General features: G+C 50.9%; 6 protein-coding genes across 6 annotated transcripts; 5 read left to right on the forward strand and 1 right to left on the reverse strand.

Moving 5' to 3' along the window:
- On the forward strand, positions 1-2,155 carry COL26b_003382 (uncharacterized protein; the record flags this gene model as incomplete). Its single annotated transcript, XM_053176280.1, has 3 exons — positions 1-322; positions 378-1,270; positions 1,328-2,155. The coding sequence occupies 3 exons, from the start codon at positions 1-3 to the stop codon at positions 2,153-2,155; spliced, it is 2,043 nt and encodes a 680-aa protein (XP_053039901.1).
- A 1,761-nt stretch (positions 2,156-3,916) lies between these two features.
- On the reverse strand, positions 3,917-4,360 carry COL26b_003383 (uncharacterized protein; the record flags this gene model as incomplete). Its single annotated transcript, XM_053176281.1, has 2 exons — positions 3,917-4,192; positions 4,328-4,360. 2 exons carry the CDS (start codon positions 4,358-4,360, stop codon positions 3,917-3,919), a joined length of 309 nt encoding a protein of 102 aa, XP_053039902.1.
- Positions 4,361-8,128: 3,768 nt separating this feature from the next.
- Positions 8,129-9,757, forward strand: COL26b_003384 (uncharacterized protein; the record flags this gene model as incomplete). Its single annotated transcript, XM_053176282.1, has 1 exon — positions 8,129-9,757. One exon carries the CDS (start codon positions 8,129-8,131, stop codon positions 9,755-9,757), a length of 1,629 nt encoding a protein of 542 aa, XP_053039903.1.
- Positions 9,758-11,813: 2,056 nt separating this feature from the next.
- On the forward strand, positions 11,814-13,357 carry COL26b_003385 (uncharacterized protein; the record flags this gene model as incomplete). The annotated part of the gene is made up of 3 exons (XM_053176283.1): positions 11,814-12,547; positions 12,623-12,667; positions 12,721-13,357. The coding sequence occupies 3 exons, from the start codon at positions 11,814-11,816 to the stop codon at positions 13,355-13,357; spliced, it is 1,416 nt and encodes a 471-aa protein (XP_053039904.1).
- Positions 13,358-14,716: 1,359 nt separating this feature from the next.
- On the forward strand, positions 14,717-16,451 carry COL26b_003386 (uncharacterized protein; the record flags this gene model as incomplete). The annotated part of the gene is made up of 2 exons (XM_053176284.1): positions 14,717-16,316; positions 16,381-16,451. The coding sequence occupies 2 exons, from the start codon at positions 14,717-14,719 to the stop codon at positions 16,449-16,451; spliced, it is 1,671 nt and encodes a 556-aa protein (XP_053039905.1).
- Positions 16,452-17,082: 631 nt separating this feature from the next.
- COL26b_003387 (uncharacterized protein) lies at positions 17,083-18,255 on the forward strand (the record flags this gene model as incomplete). The annotated part of the gene is made up of 1 exon (XM_053176285.1): positions 17,083-18,255. One exon carries the CDS (start codon positions 17,083-17,085, stop codon positions 18,253-18,255), a length of 1,173 nt encoding a protein of 390 aa, XP_053039906.1.
- Positions 18,256-18,988: the final 733 nt, after the last annotated feature.

Consider the following 18,988-nt stretch of genomic DNA (forward strand, 5'->3'; position numbering starts at 1 on the left):
ATGAAATTTATTGAAAAGGCCAAGTCTGATTTCGAGACAGACAGTACCATTAACACCATAAGGAGAAAGGCTGGCGCCGCATTGCCCCGGATTCCTTCAGCAACTGGCCAATACCTCATCGAGAAAGTCCCAATTGTACAATGGGTTACTCAATATGACCCGAAATGGATTCTATCAGATTTCATTGCTGGTATGACCATCGGGGTCATGATGATCCCCCAAGCGCTTGCATACGCCAAGATTGCCACCATCCCTGGAGAGTTCGGTCTATACTCTAGTTGGCTTCCTGCAGCGATATACGTGTTCATGGGCACATCAAAGGGTAAGGCCAAACGCGCCCCCTAGCTTCTATCTGAGCTAACAGGTTCATATGACAGATCTATCCACGGGGCCAACGTCTATCATGGGCCTGCTCACTGCAGAAATCATCGGAGATCTCACGTCAGAAGGCTTCGCACCTGAGGACATTTCATCCGCTGTGGCCTTGATGGTTGGTATATACTCCCTAATGGTGGGACTGCTGAAGCTTGGGTTTGTTCTCGATTACATTTCAGTTCCAGTCCTGTCTGGATTCCTATCAGCTGCGGCTCTCACCATTCTTCTCGGCCAAGTCGGATCTCTGGTTGGCCTCAGCGATGTCCCGTCCGGTACTGCCAGCATCATCAATAACGTGTTCAGTCGCATCCCTGAGATGGAACCTCTCACCATAGCCATTGGATTCAGCGGCATTATACTGCTCTACGCTTTGGAGTTCATTGGCAAGCGTTGGGGAAAGAAGAGTGCTGTTCTCAAATTCATCTGCAGCAGCCGTGCCGTCATTATTCTTTTCATCTTTACGACGATCAGTTTCGTCGTGAACAAAGATAAGAAGACACCTCTCTGGGCAATCAGCAAAGTTAAGGCAAATGGGCTTCGAGCACCGAGGATGCCCGCCACCGACTTGGTTTCCAAGGTCACGACACGAGCAATCGCACCCCTAGTAGCCTCGGCTCTAGAGCATTTGGCGATTGGAAAGGCATTTGGGCGGAAGAACAACTATGCCATTGATGAAAGCCAGGAACTATGCTACCTTGGGGTAACAAACACAATCAACAGCCTGTTCGGTGCTATGAGCGTCGGAGGAGCCATGTCAAGAACGGCAGTGAACTCGGAATGTGGAGTTAAGAGCCCTATGAGTGGTGCTTTTACTGCTGGCTTTATTCTCTTGACGCTTTACAAGCTGTCTGGGGCACTATTCTGGATTCCGAAGACGACTCTATCCGCAATCATTGTATGTGGGTCCCTCTTTTCTGTTCCACTGGGAGCCTGCTAACAAGAAGCGCTATAGATTATGGCTGTCATTCATATCATCGGTCCGGTGTCCCTATTTTATAGATATTGGCGCATGTCCTTTCCTGACTTCGTCGCCTCTATGTTGTCATTCTGGGTTACTCTATTTGTTTCCACCGAAATGGGCATTGCGTTCGCGGTCGTATTCAGTATCGGGTACACCCTTGTTCGATCAGCTTTCCCGAAAGTCAAGACATTCTCCCCGACGAGTGGTAAGAGCAACATGGTCCCGCGAACTATGACAGCACCAGCGTCAGCTCCCGATGATGCCTTTGTACCCGACGACGCTATGCTTATCAGCTTTACCGACTCCATCTTCTTCCCCAACGCAGGCCGTGTTAAGAAGTCCGTCATTGAGTCTGTCAAAGTTCAATTTGAACCGAGGATGACGGCTGAGCAACAAGGGAAAACGTCATCCGATAGGTCATGGAGTGTTGCATCGGCCAAGCGCATTGAGATGCTGCGGAAGCGTAACAATGTGGTACCGTCGAACAAGCAGATGACGGTGATGGTGTGGGACCTCACGCATGTGCCCTTTGTTGACGTTACCGGAGTTCAAACACTGGCGGAGTTGAAAGAGGAGGTAAAACAATACGTGGGAAAGCAAATGGCTTTGCGCATTGTTGGTATGAACAACAAGGCTCGTCGACGGTTTGCTCGGGCCGGGTGGAAGCTTGTTGAGGATCGTGAGGTCAATGACGAAGCGCTAGAGGATGTCGACGTTGTGTATGAAAGACTTGAGACCGCCTTGTGGGACAGGAATTACACAAGCGAGAGGGAGAAAGCGTCATTGGAAGAAAGAGAGTACTACAACCAGCGGGAATAGTGCTACTATTGCGGGGTCTAGCAGGAGCGGTCTGTGACCGCATATGAAGAGCAACTCTCTTCACCTGCAGCATTTCCTTTTTATGTGTCAGCTCTCATTGGCTTGGGTCTGTATCAATTTCATTGCAGGGTTTACGTTGGATATCACGAAGGCCCTGGAGGCTATTGAGCGTATTAGCGAAAGCATTCATGGGGCAAATAGTACGATAAAGAAAACCGTAAAACAGAGATATACTCACATTTCGTCACGTTGACAGGAGTAGAATGTCATCAGCGTCATCGTACCTTCTAGTTAACGTTTGATCATGTGCGCAAAGTGACCCATCAGCCGCGTTGATCAATCGGATATTTTGTTTATTACCAATGACAACAATAGTAGTACAGTTCTATGTCATTATAATTCGTGACAAGTTATACATGTTGTAGTTGCGCGGCTTCTGCCTCATTACGCCGCATCATTCTCTTGCCTAGCCTCTCTTGCAGAGTTCTCACAGCAGTAGCCCTTGCTGTTCGTGGTGTTTCTGGTGAAGGCGGCCTTTGCTCCCCATCAGTTGGCAGTTGTTGCTGGTTTCTTCGGCCAAGTCTCTCCTGCAAAGTCTTGACTGCCGCTGCTCTCACAGTCCGAGGTGTATTAGGGGTCCCTGGCGTACTAGGGGAAGAGGATGTCTCTCCTCCCACCGAGCGGCGTGTCACTGACAGCACCAATTGTTGCTGCTGTTGCTGCTGCTGATTCTTCATGGCTCGCAGCCGTTTTGCCACCTTAGATTGCATTCTTGCAGCTGCAGAAGTTCGAGGTCGAGAGAAATTGTGAACATCAGATCTTCCTGATCTTGCAGACCTAATCGTCATTGCTGGACTCGTAGGACGGGTTTCTTGTGATATTGTAGAAACGTATCGGCTGGACGGGCGGTAAGTTTGCGAAAGTGACCGGCTGTCCGTCCTGTACGTCTGACGCCGCTTGTCGCTAACATTGGAAAGCCGACGGCGTCTGCGCCCTTCATTTGGCAGTACATCGCTGTCAGGTCGAATACTATTCGTGTTCGTTTTCTTTACTTCGTTCATAGTGCTCGCGATGACCAGAGATGAGACAGTGGCGATGGGTGGAAGTGACGGAGGTTCATCACGTATTGTGAAACCAGTCCGAGAGGTCATGGATGATCGCCCCGTTCTCGACGTGTGTGAGCTCGAAGGTCGGCTGTTCTGATGCATTCTCAAGCGGTAATTTGCCTCCCAATCTCCGTCTCTTGTTGAAGGTCTCCTTCCTAGCATCCTGTGCTCATCCTCCATTGTCATAAGAGGTGTATGGGGCCTTTTGAAGGGAACATCCAAGAAGCGACCATCAAATGGAGGGGACTGCATGCCAATTGCTGTCCATCGCCTCAAATAGTACTTCTGCTGTTGGTCAAGCAGCAAGGCTTGACTGCAAGGAGAATAATGGGCTTGGCGGGGCATGGATGGAAGAATGACATCGTCAGATGGCGCAGAGGCGCTGGTTGAAATATCCGACGCCGTTTGATAAAGACTGACTCGATCTCTCCATGCGCCGAGGTCCTCAAATGTCACAGCTCCAGCGGCACGTGGAGTTCCCTCTCTCGTCGGTGGTTTCCATGCGAATGCGGTATGCAAACCGGGCGAGTCTGGCAGCCGAGGTTCCGGGCTGTCGCCGAACACAGCGTTAAGTGGAGTCGGCATGGACATACTCCTTGCATGGCGTCTGGGCAATTTGGTTAGGCTTCCGCGTCAAAATGGCTGATCAAGCAACTTACAGGGTTCGGTGTTGTTCTTGTTCCTGCTGCTGACGTTGGCGCTGTAGCTGAGCTTCGTAAGGATTCTTCTTCGTCAACGTCTTTCGTTTCCGCTTTTCAGGCTTTTTCTCCTTCTTTTCCTGGATAGTTGAGAGCATCTTCCTTGCTTTGATCTGCTTGGCATTTGGCGGCAACTTGACATCTTTCACCATAGATACAACTTCAACAAGCCCATAGTCAATGTCTTCCTCGTCTGGGGCAGTGAATGGATGATCTCCACGAACGAACCAAGACTGTGAGAGGCCTATCGTTGCGAATGGTCTTTCAGCCATCTCAATGACTGCAAGCATTGCAATCAATGACAGTCTGCCTTTCTGTTAGCACAGATATTCCATATGAGTGGATCGAGAACGGTCGTGGTGACTTACAGAGAAGCCACACTGATTATGACATTCAGCCATGGTAGGTTCTCCTGGATTCCTTTCGACACGTCCAATCCAATGTTTACCGCAACAATTATCGCAAGGGTAACTGCCGCAACCCAAACCGGAAGGCCCAGTCGAGCCAGTAAGAACGCCAAGCCTGCAACGTATTTCCCATACGCCTTTGGAGATCCATTATTTTTGATGTAAGCAGTTCTGGCAGCGATGATGTGTGTGAGCACGTATGCAAGACTCATACAAGAGGCGACGAAGAAAACAGCTCGGCTCAAAGGATCCAGAACTTCAATCGATTCGAAGTTCCGAAACAGTACCACTGCAGACAGAGCAATACCAGCTCCAGCAGAAAGGAACAAAAGAATTACCGAAATCAGCGACAGGACGGGATAAATTCGCGCGGCCGTTTGCGGGGGAGGAGGGTTCGGCGACGATCTTGGCGACAGCACTGGAATCGTCGCAGCTTCATAATTCCGGCTCATTAGTAGACTGATCCCATTCAATTATGCCGAGGGCTTCTCGTCTCTCGAGGATGATGCGATCGTAAAATTGTTCTAGAGGTGGGACGCAGGCATTCGAGGTCGATCAATTACTTGGGGAGAGCGCGCAATTAGGGCTGACCAGCAGGCATTGGAGAACGCGAGTCACCCGTCGTGCCAACTTCGCCCAGTCTGCATCGGTCTTTGTATGGTTCCCCGAGTAATTCGTGCGTGAGGTTTGATGATGAAGGTGTCAAAGAGCGGACGAGAGGGGTTTTGTTCCCACACACTGAAATCTCTGGGCGGACACTCGCCTGGGCGTCTGGAGTGGGCATGACGTGTCCCCTCATTCGTACTCGAGGATCGCTGGCTCAATCCGATGTTGATGAGGTTCCATCCCCCGGCAATCTAGCCGGCGCATGGATGATGACTGAGTTTCTTTGTGTGGGATCAGTTCTCATCTGATGTCTGGACCGGCATGTGAAACGAATGCGGCGGAGAGAGGGGCCAAAACTCAGCTTCAGCAAATCGGCAGCGCATGGACAAAGGTTTGTTTCGGGTAGTCGGATCGAAATCTGTGACGGATGATTTGATAAAAAGGTGAGCGGCTCTCTTAGTTCTTCCGTCTCACGGACGGGTCCGCGTCTATTGGTAGGGCCGTTGGTGAGACGAACTTCGAGTTCATAACACTGGCCATTCCTTGGCCTTGATTTCACTTGCAGTTTATGACCTCTGAGTTACAGCTTTGACATGCACTGCATTTGGACTCGTAATAACCGAGGAAACGGCGTGCGCGGTTGCGCTTCGGGTTCGCAGAGCAGAAATTGACGCTCGTCATGTAAGGCAAGAACCCAACCAAGGAATTACAAGTTGGCGCTGCGAAACAAACAATGGAAGCCAGAATGAAGAAGCATGAAAACTCTCTTTCAAATTTTAGGAAGATTCGACCATCCATGACGTTGGGCTTGATGATCTCCCTCCCCCTTTTCCACTTGGCAGACAACGTTTCACTGTGGATGGACCCTCCCTTACACAGTTCTCGTGTCAAGCACGTGTCAGACTGTGCCCGTTACATGTATTTGCCGAGGGCACTCATCCCATCGAAGCTCTTTGTGCGTGCTCGTCCCCGTGGTTTGAGGCAGGGCCAACCTAAGGGTCCGTGACTCTTCTGGAAGTCGAATAAGTTCAGGCACCAGGGGCAGAAAGTCCCGTGCAAGACTAAGGTCTTACGCATTACCCCACGATTATTAACGCACGTTGCAATGTCTGCCATCCGTACCACCAAAGTCTAGTAATCTGGTTACTGAGATCGCCCATGAGCAATAATTTATGCTCGTCTTCTTTGCTCGAACCAATTGAAAGGCTTGGACTACTTGTCTCGGTGGGCAGCCGGGTTTACGATCACCAACTTAGCAAACCCAAACAATCATTACATGCAGAAAACATCTACAGCAAAAAGGGGAAAAAACAAACAGAAATAAGCAACAAGAAAAATAGCCATATCTTGAGCATACCTTACCCGCGTTTTGTATGCCGGAGAAATCCTCACCACTGCACACCCCCAAGCTTTAGAGGTAACCGTAGCATCCGATGCCCTGATTCCGTGGGCTTCGGGAGACGTCCAGCTCTGATGTTGGTCTGTAGTGATTGATGTAGCAGCTTTGGTTCCCCAAGACTGGCATCACGCTTTTTCCGCTGAGCCACAAACTCCTCTTCGGTGATGCCATCTCTCAAATGTTTATTCTGTGCTCGGTGTTCGTGAACTGTCATCCAAGGCACGGGATCAGCGCGACCTTCCGGTGGGTAGTCATGGCCGGTCCAAATTTTGACGTGGTCAGGCAAACTTAGAAGCCTGCGGCCCGAATAATAAAGGTTTTTGGCGCTGCCACCTGGAAAGTCACACCGAGCGGTGCCAATGTCCACGTGGAATAGAGAATCGCCACAGAAAACGTTGTCTGAAGGTGAGATCAGCAAAACCCCGAAGGACGAGAGGCCGCCGAATGATCTTACCTCCAATCTTGTAGCCCAAATGGTCAGGAGTATGGCCGGGGAGATGTAGAGCAACGGCTTGAAGGTTACCAATGCTGAAAACTTCGTCGTCTTCAAACAACGTGTCAAATGCCCCTTGACGTTCATCTTGAGGAACCCCGTATCTTTGACCGAACAGTGATTGAACCTGACCGATTCGTCTTCCGATACCGATGGTCGGCTTATGCCCATGCTCTGACTCCAAGCGATGCTGGAGGTATGACGCGGCAGTGAGATGGTCAGCATGGGCATGAGTTTCAAGAATTCGGACAACCGTGTAGTCCTGGCTTTTGGCCAATGATAGGATTTGGTCGGCAGCGACTGTGCTTATGACCTGTGTTTCTCGATCGTAGTCCAGAACTGGGTCGATTACAACAGCTTCTCGTGTCGAGGGATCAGCGACGACGTATTGCCATGTGCCGGTCTTGGTTTCGAATAGGTCGTGAATCACTGGTTGTCCCTGGGCGGGGGTTTGGGCACTACGGCCCTTGTCACCGGAAGTTGATGACTGTTTGACGCCACCCTCAGGAATAGTAGACAGTGTTCTGCGTGTGGTAATAGAATTCAACAACGCTCTGTCGCATGCGCCGGTGATTGGTGTTCGTGAAGAGTGAGGAGCGCATGATGCGTGGTATTCCAGTCGTTTCCGCAACACGCCAAGGCGTTCAACGGGTCGTATGAGGGATCGAGATGCCTGTCCGGCAGTTGAGGAAGTGAGCCGCAAATGTGGCCGGAAAGCTTTCATGATGCGTGGGACAGATGAGTTGTGGAGGAGAATTTCACAGAGCTGTTGTGTCATGAGAAATGCTGCAGCTGGTAGATGGACGGTGACGCGATTGTGGAACTTTTTATGAAGGGAGTTGGATATCGGACGACGAGCTCCACAACGTTCCGCCGCTCCGCGTGCCGGTCGGGGATCTGCAGATTCATTCGGCGACCAGCTCGCCGACCAGCCGGATGACCGGAGTGGTTCCCGAAGCACAACATCACGTCACCGTCGGGGACGTGAGGCAGTTCTCGCCGGCATTTGCGGACGGCTGTCGGCAGTCGGGGCGGCAGCTCTCCCACGTTGTGCCATTGGCCAATTGCGACAGGAATAAATGGAGATCAGCCCACCTGTCACACCGTTATGTGATCGTCGGTGCGGCGTTTTCAATTTCTCCAGGCTACTGGACCCCGGTTTTTTTTCCTACGCCGCTCAACCATCGTCGTCGTCTTGCGCCATCTTTCCAACCGCTCCTTCCGCAACCTCATCGCAAGCCAACCTCTCCTTTAGGCGCCAACAATGTTTTCGACGCGCGTGACATCCGCGGCTCGCCATGTCTGCCGTGCCGGTATGGCAGCCCGCAACGGCCCCGTGATGCGTGGTTTCGCGTCCAAGACTGCTCCCAGAGCTTCTCCCGAAAAGCCACCAGCTGAGAAGGTCTCAACTCCCCAGAAGCCGGCTGCCGCCGCAAAGGCTGCGGAGAAGGCCACCACCACTTCGGCATCAACTCCTGAGAAAACGCCGGCCCCAGCAGCATCCTCCGAGCAGACAGCTTCTGCCCCTGCTGAGAAGACCGCTGCTTCTCCTAACCAAGATAAGGCTGCGCCCGCCGCCGCCGCAGCTAGTCCCGAGAAGGCCTCCTCCGAGAAGCCCACTCCGGTGAAGGCTGCTCCCGTGGTTCCCCCTTCCCGCAGCCACAAGGTTGTCGTAGTTGGTGGCGGCAGTGCTGGTCTGGCAATTAGTCACCAACTCCTCAACACCGGAAAGTTCTCTCAGGATGACATCGCCGTCGTTGATCCTGCTACGTGTCATCACTACCAGCCCGGATGGACTCTTGTTGGCGGTGGCGTCAAGAACAAGGAGGACTTGAAGCGTCCTCTCGAGAGCTTGGTTGACCCGAAGCTCAAGCTCTACCAGCAGAGCGTCAGCACGTTCAACCCGGAAGAGAACACCATTGAGCTGGGCAATGGCGATAAGCTGGAATATGAGCAGCTTGTTGTGGCTCCTGGTATCAAGATTGATTATGGAAGCATTAAGGGTCTTCCCGAGGCCCTTGCCAACCCCAACTCGCTTGTCTCGACCATATATGGCTACGAAACTTGCGACAAAGTGTTCCGCACTATTCAGAGACTTGAAAAGGGCAATGCCATCTTCACGCAGCCTGCCGGTGTTATTAAGTGCGCCGGTGCCCCGCAGAAGGTCATGTGGCTTGCTTTGGATTTCTGGAAGCGTGCCGGCCTGTACGATCCCAGCAACACTGCATCGCCGATCAAAATTAGCTTTGCCACCGGTATCCCTGCCATGTTCGGTGTTCCAAAGTACAGCGCCAAGCTCGAAGAATTGAGGAAGGAGAGAGGAGTCGAGGGCCTTTTCCAGCATGACCTGGTTGCCGTTGATGGCAACACTGCGGTATTTGCTCGCCCTGATGGAAACCAAATTACCAAGCCGTTTGACCTGTTGCACGTGGTGCCCAAGATGGGCCCCCATGCTTTCGTCAAGAACAGCCCTCTGGCCGATGCGGCTGGTTTCGTTGAAGTCGACCAAGCTACTACCCGCCACACTAAGTACCACAATGTCTGGTCGGCTGGTGATGCCTCCAGCATGCCCACGTCCAAGACTGCGGCAGCGGTTACGTCGCAGGCCCCCGTTCTGGTGAGCAACCTGTTGCGAGCTATTGAGGGCAAGGAACCTGAGCTCAAGTACGATGGCTACACGTCGTGCCCGCTCACTACTGAGTATGGCAAGGTCCTGCTGGCCGAGTTCAAGTATGGTGGAGTGCCCAAGGAGACCTTCGGCGACTTGATTGGTTTTGATCAGGCAGTGCCTCGCCGTGCCTTCTACTACTTGAAGAGGGACTTCTTCCCATGGGTTTACTACAACAACATGGTTAAGGGTACCTGGGCCGGTCCTAGTGGTTGGTTGAACTAGACGATCTACAGAGTGTGTATACTGTAACAAAAAGTACGCAGGTCGAGAATTCAGATATGGCAATTGTGAATGGTCAACCTTGTTCCAAAGGCAAATGATCGCCCTGCTTCTCCTGTTTGTACTGAAATGGTCGTAGGCCAGGCGGCCGAGAGCTATGCGATACAGCGGCGCGCACGCGCCCGAGGGCGCGTAGAGCTACTATAACTACGTAACTATACGGTTTTAAAGCTTACGATCTTAAAAAAAAAGGAAAGGACTCCTCGCGTTCTTTATAAAAAATTTTTAAAAAAAAAATAGAATAAAAAGCTTAAAAATCTACTAAGAAATAAGTGAATTATACCCTCTATTTATAGGGATTAATGATAATATCTGAGCTAACTTCTCGCCCCTTAAGGGAGCCTAGTAATCTGACCTCTAAACGCCGAAAACGCCGAAACATCCAGTGGGCCCACTAAACCCCGTTCCAGTACATTGCTGTAAAGGTGTGTTTAGCCGCGTAAAAAATCTTGATTTGCTACTGCAGGGCGACTATGACGAGACAAACGATCGTTTCGTTGCCATGGAAGAAATAGCACCGGCTAAGGGTAAATATGAAGCCGCCAATCTCACCCACGTAGTGGACCTTGCCTTGTCGGAAGGAAAACAGGCAGCCTGTGCCTTGTTGGTGAGACCTTCAGTGGTTGGCCGTAGCATTGAAGGCTTGGAATGCTCAAGGCGTTCAGTCAGAAGAGTTTGAAACATTTTTTGCGTTGATTTCCCATTACTGAAGATGGGGTCATGCGTTGTGGAAATAATTGTCTCGGGAGCCAAGAGTATCCCATCAAGTGCTACATGACGCCAGTACTTAGATGTGCGGGGTACAGCTAATCAGATGTTATTTCTATTGATCGACACTTTTTCTAAACAAATCCAAAAATTCAATAAGGCCCGAATTGGAGAAATTGTGGGTACTCGATGTACTGGCGTCATGCAGCACTTGATGGGATATGTGAATCACCGAATCTTGACTGCTTGTGTGTATGGTGCTGTTGATTAGGGAGCGAGAAGAATGAAGAAGATGGTCATCAGGACAACGTGGGAAAGTGGCGTATTCAGAGTGCCTCAAATAACAAGTACCAAAAACGTGGGGAAATAGAAAAGAGTCAGAGGCTGATACAAAGCCTGCAAAACGGCAATTGAATCCCACAAAGTTGAGTTCGGGAGATGTGTGGCTTTCGCGTGGAAATGGGGCACGTATCTTTTACGCTAGCTGACATTCCAACACAAGACAGCACCAAACCATTCAGGCAGGGGCGAAGTAATAGTGAGGAATGGGAGCTGAACTGAACTTCCAGTCGACACCGATGAGACAAGTGGACCATGCGCCGGTAAGATGTACCATAGCGGGACGAAACGTACGTTGTGTTGGTAAACATTTGCGTGGTTTCTCTCATCCGTCTGCATCCAGACTGTTCCATCGCGTCGAAGAATAATATAAGTATAAGGCAGATGGCCTGTGATTTGGTGCAATAGAAATGTGTTCAGCAATCGACAGCCATTCTTTACGGTCAACACCATGCCGCTCCTTAACCCTCGCACACTCGTTACTGCCCTTTTGCTGGTACCATCATTCGCTTTTCCCGCATCTGAGTCGTCCCAAGTTCGACGGGACGATAAAAACGTTTGCAACGATGGCAATCTCGCCGCCGAAAACCCGCGTGCTGCCTTTTTCCGAAAGGTCGTTGACAGCTCCGCTTACACCAACCACAGCAGAGTCCCCACCCCATCAGGTACACCGTTGAAGGTCGGAATCATTGGGGCGGGGGCAGCTGGACTGTATGCTGCTATTCTGTTGGACTCACTTGGTATCGACTACGATATCCATGAAGTTTCCGATCGCATTGGCGGAAGGATTTACACGTACCGTTTTGACCAGGATACGTGGGCCAACTCTACATCAGCCGATCCTGCATACTACGACTATTATGTGAGCAATTAATGGGCAATCCCAATTGGATATCTGACACTAAGAAACAAAAAGGACGTGGGAGCAATGAGGTTTCCTCCAATGCCCTACATGGACCGCGTCATCGGAAATAAGTCGTGGAGTCTTATCCCATACATCAATCAGCGCGTGGCGGAGCAACACCAAGTGGTCAAGAAGCCTTACATTTTCAAGGCTGATAACACATTCAGGCGATTTAACGACATCACCGCACAACTACAAGATCCGAACTCTGCGTCTCCCAGTCGGTACCACATTGACATCCCGGGAGACAACCAACCCTTTGAAGCGTCATCTGCCTCCGACGTCTGGGCTAACCAAGTCAAGACTTTGACAGATGCACTTTCTGTTGACTTCACCAGCGGATTTGACTTGTTGATGCAGTATGATTCCATGACTGCACGAGAGTTTCTGCTGGATAGAAATTTCACCAACAGTGAGATCGACTGGTTGGAGACGGTGAACGACGCGACTGGTCATTATGACGTGTACTCGATGTCACAAGCGGTACTCGAGCAGTGGATCTTCTCTAGTGCAGACATCAACAATTGGTCACTGATTAATGGGGGTATGGACATGTTGACGAAGGGAATGACACTTGTCGCTAAGAACAAGCCTATTCTCAACAACAAGGTGACGGACATCAGGAAGAACTCGGACGGTATCTTGAAGGTCGTCGTGAACAGTACTCAAGAGTTTGATTACGCCCATGTCATATCGACCGTCCCACTTGGCGCTCTGCAAATCATCAACACAACGGAGCTCGACCTGAGCTATTCTCAAAAGAGTGCCATTCGCACATTGCAGTATGTCATCCTTTCCCTCGAAGTTTGCCCCACTCTGGGATATCCCGCCGGCAGTATTCAATAACCATTCTACAGGTACGACCCGTCTACTAAGATCGGCCTGAAGTTCAAGTCAAGATGGTAAGTGATTTCTTGTCTTAGGTGTTCCCAGAACCTCTACTGACCTTCGTCAGGTGGGAGAATCTGTCCACTGGCGCATTCAAGGGAGGTCAGTCTTTCACGGACCTTCCTATCCGCCGCTGTGTTTATCCGTCGTATGGGGTCGATGTCCCAGGCGTGGAAAATGTCGGGACAATGATCGCGTCGTACGTGTGGGGCCAAGACTCATCGCGCTTGGGCTCTTATCTCAACCCGCATAACCCTACGACGCAGGCTCCATTTCAACCGGAAAGTGTCAATACTCTGGTCGACTTCACCCTGCGTGATCTTGCAGAGCTAAACGGCGTTTCTCACGACTTCATTTTATCCCAGTACGAGGGCTACCACGTGTATGACTGGTATGGCTCTGCGTACTCGAATGGCGCATTCGCCATCTTCGGGCCAGGCCAGTTCAGTAGTGTGCTGCCGTGGCTGATGATGCCTGCTGCCAATGGGCACATGCACTTTGCCGGTGAGGCACTCAGCTCTGGACATGCATGGATTATTGGAGCTGTCAACAGTGCTTGGAGAACAGTCTACGAAATCCTAAGCACGGAAGGCCTAGAGGATAAGAAGAAGGAGTTCATCGACAAGTGGAATATTATTGATGAAGTAGACATGGGTTGGTACAACTGGTCCCCAGACGGGTCACCAGTCAAGTCATGGCCTTGAGTATATAGGCTGTATTCTCCTTTATTGTAGCAGGGGGCTGATGGTGCTCACAAGTTTTGTAACCTTCTCAACACACTTCAAACGTCTTCATTACATGCCAATGGCTCGTTTAAATTTCGGTAGCTGCAGGACTATATGTAAAGGCTTCCAATTAACCCGCCAATGAAGAAGGGAGTCTCTTGCACTGTTTCACGCTGCTGTCGTATTGGTCTCATTCATCCGATGCGTGGCTGAGGCGGTGTTTGCCTTAGCAGATGGGAATAATCGTGCGCGACTAAGGCGGATGAGGAACCTGCACGAACACCCCAATCGAGACGGCGTTGGGCGTCCAGCATTTCCATACGACGACTGCGTAGAGTGTCATTTGGTATGGAGCGTCATATTGTCAACACAACAGGCCATAGGATCTTCAGTACACAAAGCTGTGGTGGTCCGATCCCATCGACGGCTGGGCGTGAGGTTCCAAACAACTTTCCTACAACGCATTTGTGTGTAACATGCCTTGAGACTCAGACGTAATCTCGGGGCACGGAAGGAACGTGACCGAAGGCTGTTGAGGTGGCGCACACCTCGATCTTCAAGCCCAACTGACTCTGTTCTTGGCTGTCCTGGTCGCTTTGGCGTGATTGACAGAGAGAGTCAACGCGGAAAGCGTGACCAGAGTAAGCGAATGAATCGAACACAAGAACCACAACAAGCGTTCGTTCGTTTCAGTTACGTTGGCGAATCATAATGTCACCATAACCACCAATGGAGAAAGGCCCGATGGAGTGCTAACATCTTGCGCTTTGGTCCTTGGCCTTTCTTGGGGAATCCTGCCAAGCAAGGCGCGGCGTGAGCAGAAGAGTCTGGGTTTTCAATAGTCCCTCTTGGCCGAATCCGATTGGTCTTAGTGGCTGCACTTCGGGATTCTCTCACGCGATGACCGAATCTGGGCAACATCTGTCTTTCTTGTGGCTTTACATACCCTAGTCCGCATGGCCATCGAGAAGCGGATATGAAGCTGAGCCGTGGGGATCAGGCCGGTGAGCCCCACTGGAAGACAGACCTCATGAACCCCATGGGGAATGCGGGGAAGGAAGGGGGCCAGTCGACAGACATCGGCAAAAGATTGGGCGAACCATCCCCGCAAAGTTGGCAGGTGATTCGTGGACGCGACTTGGCAGATGGTTGGCGACTTGGCGAAGAAGATTACCAGACTGTCGGGAACAACTGTTCTGACTGATGCTAACATGGGAATTGCTTATAGCTGCATGCTCCATCTCACCTTTGATAGCGTTTTAATCCTCTTGCCATGATCTTCACTCTTCAGCTTCCCTCATTGTAATTTGTGTTTGATCTGCATTCCTCACTGTCGACATGACAGACGCAACTTTAGGCTCGTCTGCCGCCAAAGGAGACACGACAGCCTTCGACCATCATGAACACCGCTTTTACACACCAAATGTCGCCCTGATCGAGGCGGCATCAGCTGCTAGCGATGAAGAGGCGAAGCTCCCCCGGAAGGAGCTGTTTTCGAAGTATTGGCCCGCAATCGTCTATAGTTCCCTCCTAAGTCTGGCTCTAGTCATGGAGGGAATGGACGTCGGCTTGATCAACAACTTTTTCGGACAAACAGCGTACCTGAATAAGTTCGGGTGGCCCGACGCCAACGGGAAGCAACATATCCCCACCTCGTGGCAGGCCGCGATCGGCAACGGGAACAACCTTGGCAGTATTATCGGTCTCTTGCTCAATGGCTGGCTGCAGTCACGCTACGGCTCTCGACGAGTCTACATGGGTGCCATGGCATTGATGGGTGCTACCATTTTCACATTGTTCTTCGCTGTCAATGTTCAGATGCTTTTTGCGGCAAACATACTTTGTGGTATTCCTTGGGGAATTTTCCAAACCCTCACAACCGCTTATGCCGCCGAAATTTGCCCAGCTGCGCTTCGCGGATATCTCACAGCTTGGGTGTCCATGTGCTGGGGATGTGGCTCATTCCTGGCTGCAGGTGTTCTTCGCGGTTCGCTTGACCTGCCCGGCGATCTGGGATGGCGCATCCCATACGCTCTGCAATGGGTCTGGGTTGTTCCACTGTTCGTTGTCGGATTCCTCGCCCCGGAAAGTCCCTGGTACCTGGTTCGTCGCGGTCGTCTGGCCGAGGCTGAAAAGTCTTTGCGTCGCCTTGCCCGCAAGGATCATTATAACCAGGAGACGATGGCTCAAACCCTTGAGTTGATGAAACATACCAACGAGATGGAGAAGATCGAAGCTGAAGGAGCGACTTATCGCGACTGCTTCCGAGGCACAAACCTACGACGCACTGGTATCGTCTGCATGGCCTGGATCATTCAGATCCTGAATGGACAGGCGATTTGCTCATACGCTACGATCTTCTTGAAGTCAGCTGGCATGCCCGAGGTCCAGGCCTTCAACTACAGCATGGGCATTCAATCGGTCAACATTGTGGGCACAGGTATTGCGATCTGCCTGATGGGAAGAATTGGGCGGCGCACCTTTTACTTTTATGGGTCTTCAATCATCGGCACCGCTATGCTTATCATCGGCATTATGGGTTTCATCCCAGGCCAAGACAACGTGGCCATTGCAGTGGCGGTTGTGATGATCATTGTCAACCTCACATTCAAAATGTCCTTGGGGCCGACATGCTATGTCATCGTCGGCGAAACCTCTTCCAGTCGTGTGAGAGCTCAGACAATTGTCATTGGACGTGGAATTTACGTTTGTGGCCAAATTGCTGTTCAGCAGCTCAACCCTCGCATGTTGAACGATAGTGCTGATGCTTGGAACTGGGGTGCCAAGACGGGCATGCTGTATTTCGGCTTCTGTCTTATCTGGGCTGTGTGGATCTTCTTCTTCCTCCCGGAGACGAAGAACCGTACCTTCGCCGAGTTGGACTACCTCTTCCAGAAGAAAGTGTCGGCGCGTAGGTTCGCAACAGCACCGATTGATTGTAAGTGGTTATCCCATTTGATACGTGAACAAGTATCTTGTGATAGGTTACTGATGTGATTCAGTGTTCGAATTCACTGGCGGCGACAAGCTCCGCGGAGATGTTGACGTTATTGAAGATGTGAAGCGGATTTGAGTCTAAATTCAGGATAGATGCCGTGTGGGTTATTTAGAGAGGGCGAGATATTTCACATTTTTGGTATCATCAATGGCACGAAGAAGTGTTCGTGCAATGGCAGCTGAGATGATTGCACATTCGATGAGGGACAGCACAATGCAATTCCGTTGACCAAGACGATTTCAACACAATAGTGCAGTAAACCATACATGTGAATGTATGTGAAGCTGCGGGTGAAATGATACACATTTCAATTGCACAAATGACCGGGGAAAATGCGTCCATTACTAATTGACTCAGAAATCAATCAAACCCACCGCCCTCGCCAAAAAAGGCTGCTTAGGTATCCAGAGAAAACACTCATATGCACTGGCGTCTTGCGTCGAAAGCTCATGAGGTGGGGTGAATAAGCTTCCCACTCTTAGGTCGGCATTTTGCAATGTCCGACGCCGATAAGCGTTGTAAGCACAGGTTGAGGCTTTTCTTCGCACCCCAAAATTCGTCATTTCTAGGGCTGGAGATTTGTCAGCCAGTAGGAAGCCCGTCGTCAGATGTCTCCGAAGTAAGACATGCACCCAAAATATTTAGACATCGATGCGGCACCCAGCAGAATTAATCTCTCAATCATCCATTCATCGATCTACGCAAAATGATCACCAGCAAGCCAATCTTAATCTCAGGCGCCGGGCTCTCATCGCTGCTCCTCGCGCAATCCTTCAAACGATCTCAAATTCCCTTCAGAATCTTTGAGCGTGACGCATCGTTCACATTTCGCGCTCAAGGGTATCGTCTACGTCTGTCGGCAGAAGGCTTGGACGCTATCGAGTCTGTACTTGAGCCTCAGCTATGGAAGCACTTTTGGGAGACATGCGGCAAAACCGGCGGTAGCGGGTTTTCTGAGCTAGATGCCGTCACGGGGGAGGAAACGGAGCATTCTGCACCTGAACAATTATCCTCTCGCGACAACAAGATTGTAGGGATAGCAAGAGGAGACATGAGAAAGATCTTCGCACAAGGATGCGAAGAATCCATTGAGTGGGCCAAGCATGTGACAGGGTACGAGCTGACTGAGGATGGCGTAAGGGCCGTGTTTGCGGATGGCACCAAGTCAACCGAAGGTTCTATGCTTATTGCCGGGGAGGGCATTTACTCGAGGGTCGCCAGGCAAGTGTCTGGCGGAAGACTCAAGGTGTACGATACTGGCGCCAGGGGGATCCACGGTCAAGCGTCGACCACGGCATTCAAGAAGCTTGGAGAGGGCGTTTTCCGATTGCGAGACAAGTCACGACCCAACGGCGATGTCTTCATCATGACAAACGTTCGCTCTCGTGACATGGATGATCCCACTGTCAAGTTTGGTTGGACTATGGGTGGTCAACCAGGTGTAATACGGGCCCCGAATGACGACTACTCCATCGTGGGGAAGGAAGCAGCTGATATTGCCAAATCACTGGTTAAGAACTGGCATCCCCGCTTCAAACCACTGTTCGACGAAATGGATGAATCTGAAGCCGCATTTTGGAAAATCACTTGTTCTACTCCCTGGGGCGTGCCTGAGTGGCCCAACGAGCCTCGAGTAACTGTCATCGGAGATGCGGCACACTCCATGACGCCCGCAGGAGGTCTCGGTGCCAACACAGCAGTGCAGGATGCGGCGCTTCTTGGGAAGCTTTTGGCAGAAGCTGGCGGCTTCAAACCCGGCGTCACAGAAGCGTACGAGAAAGGAATGAGAGTCTATGGAAGTGCCGCCGTTCACCAGAGCTACTCAATTGCCTCAAAGGTGTTCGGAATTCAAATTGACGAAGAGTCTCCCACCATCTAGAGTTGGGATAAGACAGGGTTCAGGCTGATCTTCACTGCGGGGCGGGGGAGGGATTTTAACAGTAGCAGTTACATTTTTGAAGGGAAAGTTGAGGTAACCCTAAGTGTCGCACCTAGCATGCCTCTAGATGGGAAGCATAAGATAGACAGAGGAGTGAAATCTAGCACCAGTCTATTAAACGAACCTCTCAATGCTTCTGAACGAACATAAGATCAGATTTAATGCCTAAGGCTCGTATGACCAACGAATGTAGGCATGTACATACGTAGGCCCAAGTGGAAGTACCCCACGTAAGCAGAGGATGCATCATCTGAACCCCGCTTCGAAAAAGAACACACTCTTCGCACTTCGAACCACGCTTGACCACGACAAAGTCGAGTAGCCAAGAACATCACAGGCTAAACCTATCACGGCGGCATAAGTGCAAACATTGTATCAAGCAATTCAGCTCCGCATCGACCCGTTACGTTTGCTTTAATTACCGCCAGGCTCCAGCAGGCTTCGGCGGACACGGCGTTTTGTTCTAGGACTTTACCATACGCACCGTGAGGTCACGCCACTGAATTATTTTGTCTTTCATAAACGCCATGGTTCCAACATCGACACTTTGCGAACACTGTTCACTTATAGTGTATGATGATAAGCTGCGCGATGCTCCCGGCAACCCAGGTTCGCCTACGCCTTGGTGGCGGACGGATACATACCCCGATCTCCCCCTACTTCTAGCGTCTGC

The sequence above is a fragment of the Colletotrichum chrysophilum genome, assembly GCF_026319265.1.
Source record: "Colletotrichum chrysophilum strain AFK26 chromosome Unknown scaffold_18, whole genome shotgun sequence".
Taxonomy (NCBI): domain Eukaryota; kingdom Fungi; phylum Ascomycota; class Sordariomycetes; order Glomerellales; family Glomerellaceae; genus Colletotrichum; species Colletotrichum chrysophilum.